The sequence below is a fragment of the Takifugu flavidus genome, chromosome 2 (assembly GCF_003711565.1).
Source record: "Takifugu flavidus isolate HTHZ2018 chromosome 2, ASM371156v2, whole genome shotgun sequence".
NCBI lineage: Eukaryota > Metazoa > Chordata > Actinopteri > Tetraodontiformes > Tetraodontidae > Takifugu > Takifugu flavidus.
The window spans coordinates 5,432,072-5,441,452 of record NC_079521.1 but is presented as its reverse complement, the minus strand read 5'-3'; the positions used below and the strand labels follow the sequence as shown (position 1 = coordinate 5,441,452).

General features: G+C 42.1%; 1 protein-coding gene across 2 annotated transcripts; it reads left to right on the top strand.

Moving 5' to 3' along the window:
• Window positions 1-550: 550 nt before the first annotated feature.
• Window positions 551-4,481, top strand: isl2b (ISL LIM homeobox 2b). 2 transcript variants are annotated; one of them, XM_057025195.1, is made up of 6 exons: window positions 551-767; window positions 1,064-1,253; window positions 1,564-1,826; window positions 2,692-2,975; window positions 3,499-3,666; window positions 3,754-4,481. In XM_057025195.1, the coding sequence occupies exons 1-6, from the start codon at window positions 590-592 to the stop codon at window positions 3,868-3,870; spliced, it is 1,200 nt and encodes a 399-aa protein (XP_056881175.1). In that variant the 5' UTR covers window positions 551-589; the 3' UTR covers window positions 3,871-4,481. The 2 variants fall into 2 exon arrangements, with proteins under 2 accessions (XP_056881175.1, XP_056881174.1); XM_057025194.1 differs by having other exon boundaries at window positions 2,692-2,987; window positions 3,754-4,479.
• Window positions 4,482-9,381: the final 4,900 nt, after the last annotated feature.

Here is a 9,381-nt window from a genome sequence, read left to right as displayed (position 1 = left end):
GATGTAGGTGTGTATTTGTGCCAGTAGACGGCGCTGTTCTCGAGTAGATCAACAGTTTGGAGGGAGATAGAACATTCCACAGAAACGTTGACGTGTTTTAATTCGTATTGCAGCGTAAAATAAACTGAATTGGTAAAATCATAGCCAAAGGCTAAAAATAACGCTGACATGAAGCGCAAAGACAGCTAAATCAATTTACTGTAGATGTGTCACGGAAAATGCCAAAAAGATCAGAGAAAACACTAGTCGTTGGACGTCTTCCGATATTGAATAATACTTGTAAAATTATATAGGACAAAGTAAATAGTAGAATCGAATATTAACTGTAATATAGGATGTAATTACTTGTAATAGCGCTGCTCGTTTTTAGTGTTGTTATAATATCGTATTTATTGAGTTTGTGTGCAATTTTCCAAAAGTCATTCATTGGCTTAGATCGTTATTTTAAAAAGTCAATCTTACATGAAAATCTATAGAATTGCACCCGTCTCTTAAATAAATAAATGTTTGTTTATTTATTTATTTTTGTGTACAAGAGCGTGATTGGTGAAATCCCGCGCTTACGTCATGACGTCGGAGCAGTGCGCGTATGGGACCCTGCATCTTCGTCTCCTGCCCCCCAAAGTCTGGAAAGACGCACGTTATCAGGGAGGGAGTCGCGGGCCCGCTCATCGTTCTGCCTGGAGCGCCGTCCGTTTGTCCGTCCTGTATGGTGGATATTATCTTTAGCTCTTCTTTCTTGGGTGATATGGGGGATCATTCCAAAAGTAAGTCCTCCAAACTCCTCGGTGGTCGGTGATTGTTTTGTGGAAGCGGCTACACCGACGGCGAAGCTATTTTTGAAATTATTATTATTATTGTTATTGTTATTTTTTATTTGTTTTTTTTCCTTTCAAATATTTGCATGACATTTATCTCTTACAACAAGTGTCGCTTCCGCCAAACACTAGTTCATTACAGCACCGAAATTGCCCGTTTGTACCTTCTCAAACAGAAATATTGCAATCTTAACTCTGAGTAATGTGGGTTCCGAGTGTTTGACTTGTGTGTCTGATCCCTGTAGAGAAGCAAGGATTCGCCATGTGTGTAGGATGTGGAAGCCAGATCCATGACCAGTATATACTGAAAGTCTCTCCGGACCTGGAGTGGCACGCAGCCTGCCTGAAGTGCGCGGAGTGCAGCCAGTACCTGGACGAGACCTGCACATGCTTCGTCCGAGACGGAAAAACCTACTGCAAGAGAGATTATGTAAGGTAGGAGTTTAGATGTGTTTCCCCACGGATGAAGGTGTCTTTAAGAAAAATTCAATAACGATATAAAGACCTGAATTTAGAGTCCAAAATGCAGGCTTCCATTTTGAAGTCTATCAGCCCGCAAAAAAATCCGCATTATGCTCAACGTTAAATAGATTTAAAAATGCTGGAGGAGGGGGCAAACAGCACATTATTTCACAACATGTTATTATTATTATTATTATTATTATTATTATTATTATTATTATTATTATTATTATTATTATTATTATTCATTTTGATCATCGTTCTGCCTGTCTCACGTCCGCAGACTCTTTGGAATAAAATGCGCCAAATGCAACCTGGGATTCAGCAGCAGCGATTTGGTGATGAGAGCCCGGGATCACGTTTACCACATCGAGTGTTTTAGGTGCTCGGTGTGCAGCCGACAATTGCTGCCGGGGGACGAGTTCTCCCTGCGGGAAGAAGAGCTGCTCTGCCGGGCCGACCACAGCATTCTACTGGAGAAGAGCTCCGCAGGAAGTCCCATCAGCCCCGGACACTTGCACTCCAACAGAGCCCTGCACCTGACAGGTGGGTCTCTGCCTCCATTCTTGCTCCACTCGTTTCATTATTATTGGCTAGCTTTGTCCTTAGGAGTTATAGTAAAAAGCAGACTTTTAAAGCTGCAGCAGGCATCATAAATTCCAGTCAAGATCTGCGCAAAATAAATAGTTTTTAGTACAGAAATAATTTATAAGAAAACGCTTACGGTCGACTCGTTTAAAATTGAAGAATTAAAAACTCAACTAAAACAAACATTATTCTTATGTTCTTCTTCTTCTTCTTCTTCTTCTTATTATTATTATTATTATTATTATTATTATTATTATTATTATTATTATTATTAATCTCATCAACTTTAACTTACTCTGTTGCCATTATCTGAATAATCTGCTATTGGGTGAGTGAGAAGCGCGTGTACGCGTGTGCATGTGTGCGTCCAGAGCTGTCAGAGCTCAGATCGCCTGCCAACGGGGAGAGAAAGAAGCTAACGTGTGAATAATGTCCTGCAACTGCTGAAAGCGCTCCATCTCGGAGAGGAGCAGCTGCCGCGACTCCAGCAGCCGCTTCGCTTCAAACTTCGGGCCGAAATCAAGCTAAAGGCCGGGTTTATGAAAATAACATATACTCTCGTGTTTTTATGTGGCAAAAAATACAAGTGAAATGTGTAAACGTACCAGATGCAACCAAAGAAAATAGGCAAATACCCAGGTAAACACGCAGTGTCCAAACTAAATTAATGTACTAGGCACAGAAAGAAACTGAGATTTTACCCCGCTCAAAAGATTCTAATGTGTCACGATGATTTTATTAACAAGTCCAAATGGGAATCTATGAGCTTCCCGGTCTCATCTCAGGTCTCTGACCCTTTTGCTCTGGTTTGCGGCGTTTGCAGACCCGGTTTCGATGCGGCAGGCCACGCACCGGAACCACGTCCACAAGCAGTCGGAGAAGACGACGCGTGTCAGGACCGTGCTGAACGAGAAGCAGCTCCACACGCTGCGGACTTGCTACAACGCCAACCCGAGGCCGGACGCGCTGATGAAGGAGCAGCTGGTGGAGATGACCGGCCTGAGCCCCAGAGTGATTCGGGTTTGGTTCCAGAACAAACGCTGCAAAGACAAGAAGAAGGCGCAACTGATGAAGCAGCTGCAGCAACAGCAACACAGTGATAAGACTGTAAGCATCTTCGTAAGTTTGACCATTTGATTCCTACCAAAAATCATTTATTCCTTTTGATTTGTGCGTTTCCCTTTTTTTAAAAGTAGTCTTTAAAATAAAGAATCACAACCTTTTTGCATTTGTACACACAGATAAAACTTTCTGTTAAATTTAAGCATTATCATATATTTTCTTTCTGATGCTGGCACGTTAATTGTTGCATGAGGGCAGAAGAATTATAAAAGATAATCCTACAGCGGGCATCAGTGTTATTCCACTGAATTATTTAAATGTCTAATTTAAGTTTGGTATCTGTAATTTTAAAGATACATGTTTTTTTAAAAAGGTAAACAGACCACTCTGAGAGCAGATGGTTCAGTTCATTTATTACAATTAAAAGACATATTTCAGAAGAAAATGTTAATCAGAAAAGGACAAATATTTTTAAAAGACAAAATAAATCTAGTTGTGTTGATGTGTGCACAATGTTTTTACCATTTAAACATTTTTAAATGTTTAAATGTTTGGATGTACATGATAGAACCTGCAGGGCCTCACAGGAACCCCTCTGGTTGCTGGAAGCCCCATTCGACATGAGAGCGCCGTGCAGGGGAACCCGGTGGAGGTCCAGACCTACCAGCCTCCATGGAAAGCCCTGAGTGAGTTTGCCCTACAGAGTGACCTGGACCAGCCTGCCTTCCAACAACTGGTGTGTGTACCCCTGTCTGTCTGTCTGTCTGTCTGTCAGTCCGTTTGTCTGAATCTGACCTTTGACACCTTCTCTCCGTGTTCACAGGTATCTTTCTCTGAGTCGGGGTCTCTGGGGAACTCTTCAGGCAGCGATGTGACGTCTCTGTCCTCCCAGCTACCGGACACCCCCAACAGTATGGTACCGAGCCCGGTGGAGACGTGAAACGGGGATTTAAGTCCCACCTTCCCATTCTGCAAGGACAATTGCAACATGATCTATGATCCCCCTGCATGTGACCAGCTCATCACTTCATCTGAACTAGAGAGAAGAAAATCATTTCTTTCCTCCCCAACACATCAGGAGATGGAAAGAAAACCTCCTCTGAGCCAGATTTGGTTCTATATGGGGCGTTCTGACTGACACAAACTGAGAAAAGAGTTGTTGCATGATTGATACGGACTTTTGTACAGAAGCCTCCACATGGATCTACCAGGACAAAGCTCTCCTGCAACACCAGAGAGGAAGACATTTCCATTTTATTGTGAGCATATTGTGTCTTGTTTCTTCAGATTTTTTTTTAAAAATTTGAAACATTTATTGGATTGTGGAGCCCTGTTGACTCTTTGTCTTAAGGTCAGAGCATGTGAATCTCTTCTTGTAAAATACTTTATCTTAAGGGCAGGATACCGGTTGTTTTAGCTTCTCCAACAAAAGTAAATTATTGTTATATTATTTATTGGTATAAAACAATTCGTAAAGGGATTATTAACTAATAAAAATATAATTTAAAAAATGAATATAACGCTTATTGACATATCTTTGCGCAGGCACGTTTTAGACCAGCTGTGCAGCTGCGAGACTTCAGCAAATACTTTAATAGAAATTTGTCTGACATTAGTGGAGATGTTCATGCAAAATTAGAAAAGACTAAAAACCACGGGGTGAATATTAAATCTTTTTAATTTAAAAAGTTCTAATTCACCATTCCAATTTAAAACCGAGTACGGTCTAGATTAAAACCAACGCTGCTTCGGTACGCGGAAGGTTTAACACAGATTCATGAGTTCAGGATATGTTGTTTGGCCTGTTCAGGTGAAGCTGAGCCGTTGCTCTCTTGTCTTATCAGCGGGTTCCATCTGCAGCCTCTCGCCTTCGGGTCATGCAGCAGGTATCAGCGGCCATTCAGCTGATCTCCGGGGCAGAAATCTGCTGCAAACTGCGCTCAGTCCAGTTTCTCAGGTTGAGTCACAAACTGGTCTAGACAGCGCGGAGGGTTCGGCGACCTCTTATCTCGTCCTGGCATCACCATCGAGCGATACACCGACTGAAGCCACAACAAACTAAGCACCCACCCCCCTTTCCCTAGCCTTCCACAGAGCACAAACTCCCCAAAAGTCCAGCGAGAGGAGGAGGGAGGAGGAGTAAAGGGTGACTTCCCCTCCTCGGTTTATTTTCCTTTGCTGAATTGCGTTATTATGCAGCGCTGCGCAGCGCAGCTCAGACCTGGACGACTGATGGCAACAAAGCTGCCAGGCACTCACGGAAAAGTCCGTGGATTGAAACCTTTTAGGTTTACAGTTATTTATTTTGTTGCTTGGATTTATTCCACATGTCGTTTGCGTTTTAGAAGTAAAAGATGAAAATTTCTAAAACAACCCCCCCCCCCAAAAAAAACAAAAACAAAAACCAAGCAGAAAAGTTCGTCACTCGATTAAAATATATTCTGTTTTTAATTTACAACACTTTAACAGAAGTTTATTTTTTATCTTCTTGAGCTGATGTGGCAGTGTCTTAATCGGACATTTGAATGACAACAGGTAGATAATAGATTTCTAATTGCGCTATTTCCAATAAGATAAGTAAACAAGGCGAGCGGATTAAGATAAGTGAGATAAGAGGAGACTAACAAAGGCCTTTCCACGGAAGAATGCTCTCCTTTATTCAATACAGTAACATATGGAATCAGCGGTATGGACCAAAACAGCATATTAGAAGCTTGAAAATAAGAAAAAGATTTTTTTTTAAAAAACAAAAAAACAAAAAAACAATTAGAGCTTTTAAAAATACAAAGCTGTTCGACGCGCTTTTTATACACATTGTAATGACACAACGTTTGTAATTATATTAGGTTGCGCGCGCACACACGCACGCACACACACAGAAGCACACACACACACTAAATGAAAGGAATATTATATACTGACAGAAATCGACATCCCCCCATTCTCTGTCAGATCTTTGTCCGTTTCCTCCCTTCGTGTTCTACGTCCTGCTCTCTCAATGAGGACTCACCAGCAGCACTGGTGTCTGCACACGCAGGCACACGCATATAATATATCTCATCATTACGAGTAATCTTCATATTCTGAAGGATTCATCCAAATTTGCTGCGGCGGTCCGGAGTAGTTCGTTTAAGGGTGTGACGTCATCATATAACTGGCGGGACCGGTTATCTCTTTGGTATTATGTGAGTACGTTTCATTTAGTTCCACCCAAACACCAGCATATCCGATAATTTATTTTAGTCTCTTTGAACTACTTTTGGCCATCGAAAATTCCATCTGAGCTCGGCAGAAGCGTGATTCGACTGGTTGAGGAGGTTTGGGTTACAACGAGCTGAATAATTTCACAGCTTTTCACTGATCAGTAATGAATTGATGAGTTGATAATCGGAAGACTGACCGCCGCAATTCAATTTTACATTTGAGCTGCCAGGTTCTGCTAAATATTGATCCCATCATAAACAGTGAACGCAACATAAACGTTTTCTTGTCAGAACGGGAAAGGTCAAACAAATGAATGGACAAAAAGCAAGTTTAGCTGAAGAACAAAAACGAATCTCACAGAGTTACTGGTGATATTAATCAATTGCCACTATTATGATTAATAAAAATGAACAACTGATTCTATAATAATTAGAAAAAAAATTTCATGGTTTGGTTATTTGTTTTATGTTTGTGGGGGGCGGTGTCACACTGTGTTGTAGAGGCTCATTAACCTATTAAAAACCATGCTGCTCCACCACCAAGTGAGGACTCCCAGAATCAGTGAGTCGGGACAAAAAAGGACATATATATAGAAAATAAATTTGCAGTCAATCAGGTTTAATCCCAGGGTCAATGTAATTAGGAGCTGCTGGATTTACAGCTCTCCTCTACCTCTCAGGTGCTGCATTTTGCTGTGGTGTGGTGTGGTGTGCTGTGCTGTGCTGTGCTGTGCTGTGTTGTGCTGTGTGCTGCAGGCTTCCATCCAACAAGCTACTTTTTTGGACTCTGACACCAAGAGTAAATATCCAGACTCGGTGCCTCTTGTGTCATCCTGTACTGACAGTTCTTTGTTCCTTTTCACTCTATATTTAAAGACAAGTTTTGGAAGCAGTTTGCTTCCTGCCAGTGCTGCTGCGTCACTCAGACCCACCAGATGTGTCTTAAATTGGTGAGTTTTCTACTTAAACTGCATGTGAAGTCCAGCTCACCTGGAACACACACAGAGAGCCAGAATCCGCCTCTCTGGGCCGCTGCCGAGACGTTGTCACAGCCCCGTAAATCACTGTGCCCCTCCCACACATAAATCTCCAGCAAAAACAACACACCAACGCACATTAAGAGACCAGGGGAAGGCTGGAGCCGGCCCACCTGACAATGACTTGCTATAAAACACACTGAGAGTTCACCTGAAGCCCCCCCCCCCCCCCCCCCCCCCCCCCCCCCCCCCCCATAGAAGTGTCATCAGCCCAAGTTGGAGGACAAACACGGAGGAAGTGGGTGAGATGAGGAACTGCATCAAAAGGTTGAAGGCAGACACTCTGGCCTTGATCACGCTAACATCAGTGTTAGTTCAGAAGTTCAACAATGTTTTTAGGAAGTCCAAGGTTTAGTGCTGAGGTTCATTTAAGCTTTTGATTTGTCAGTTCAGGTGGAAGACCAACTTTAATTAAAGCATCAATGCAGATGAGAATATTGGCGGAGGCAGTACATGTGGGCGGACAGCAGACCCACAGACTCTCCGGTCAGGATAAAGACAGATCCAGGTGGATCATTTAGGACCTTAAATTCTCCTCCTTCTGGACAATTTTGAACAAAATGAAATAACACAAATAAAATAGCAAATATGTTTGTGATGGACAGATTTGAGTCAGTAAGAGAAAACAGACAAATAAAAAAGCTCAAAAGGGAGACATGAGGGGCCGCCTGCCAACAGCGGAGATCCCCTCATCCCAAGGAACGGCTGCCACTTTAAGAAATGAAGCAATATCATTAATGGAGGCCTCTGAGGGCTGACATCGTGCTCCAATTCACCAGTCCCCGTCCATCACACCATTATGGTGGGCCCAGCAGAATTAAAATCCAATCACTCCTCTGGATAGTTTGATTAAGGAGGGCAACCACACAAAGAAGAGGCTCTGACCCATTGTTGCCTCTGCCAATGAATCCCCAGAGGCAGAAGCAGCTTCCTGATCCCAAGCAGCACCCACTTGCGGCCCAGACACAGCCAAGCATCTGTTGGACAGGGTGAAGGTCAGATTAGGAGGAAGAGTGGATCATGAGGAACAGGCTGGTATTTCCATGTTGGCTTCTCCCATTTTCACCAGCATGGTGACATCTATCCCATTCTCCCAGAAGGAGAATTAGCCCATCTTAACACATTCTAAACCACTGTCCTAAACTCTGTCATTTTGGTTCTGTCGAGAACAAAATTCTGTTTCTCTAGACAACTCTAAAGCATTATAACAGCTGAAGGATGGAACTGCTGCTCCGACCACTGCCACAACATTTACTAATCTGCTGTCGTGGTCATAAATTCAAATGAACCAAGAAGCCTGTAAAGACGTCTGCAGAATCTCTGTGTTTAATTTGATCGAGTGGAACATTTGTATGTAAGACCTCATGGGGTTTCAGAGACTCAGGCCACTCATTTTGGTAAGGATGATGTTTTGGTTGTAACAACCAGGTTTCAGTGACCTCAGCACATTTCTCTGAGATCAAAGTTCTGCTTTAATTCAAGACTTTCACTTCTAATCCTCCAATAGATCCATTCTGGATGGAATATTTCTGCAAATATAATTTTATGATTGTAATATTCTTATGATGATCATGTGTGTATTCTGTAAGCATCACAATCCCTGTGTCTTTAAAAGGAACATTCAAGTTTAATGACTAATTTCAGTTTCATGGTGTCACTTTTTCCCTCATGCAGTTATTTTTGTTGGTGTGTATAAAAGCTTATTTAATTGTACAGAGGCTTTAAATGTGAAGGTTTTCTTGAAAAAGCATCACCATCATTTTGTTTTTCAGAAAGATAGAACACATTAGGATCTTCCAATGCCTTCTTTTAAATGCGATAATTTAGTGTTTGGCCTCTTTTTGAGGCTTGGGATGCCCCGTTAAGGGGGTCACATGGTCAGATGGTATCTGAGAAAATTGAGCAGAATCACAGGTACGGAGCCCAAAGAGCAGAACCTTACCCAAATGAAAACCAGAAGGCCTGAGGTGAACCTCCTGGAAAACAGTGACATAAATTACCAGGATTTACAAGATTTTAAAAACACTTTTAACAATACTCCCCTTTAATGTGCTCTCTGTTTAATAATGCACTTTAGCTTTTAAGAGCATGATAAACAAACCAATAATTCACTTTTTTATCATCTGAGGGTGAAACTTTTCAGGACCACGTCCTACAGCAGTGTTCAAAGGGGGCCAGAACGGATCAGATGAAGGCCTGTCGCAAGATGCT

Bases quoted from the DNA above. Each gene is read 5' to 3' on its own strand.
- isl2b (XM_057025194.1), top strand. From the start codon at position 590: ATGGGACCCTGCATCTTCGTCTCCTGCCCCCCAAAGTCTGGAAAGACG. The intron at 1,254-1,563 runs GTAGGAGTTTAG...TCACGTCCGCAG, and splicing joins TGCAAGAGAGATTATGTAAG to ACTCTTTGGAATAAAATGCG. The intron at 2,988-3,498 runs GTAAGTTTGACC...TGTACATGATAG, and splicing joins ATAAGACTGTAAGCATCTTC to AACCTGCAGGGCCTCACAGG.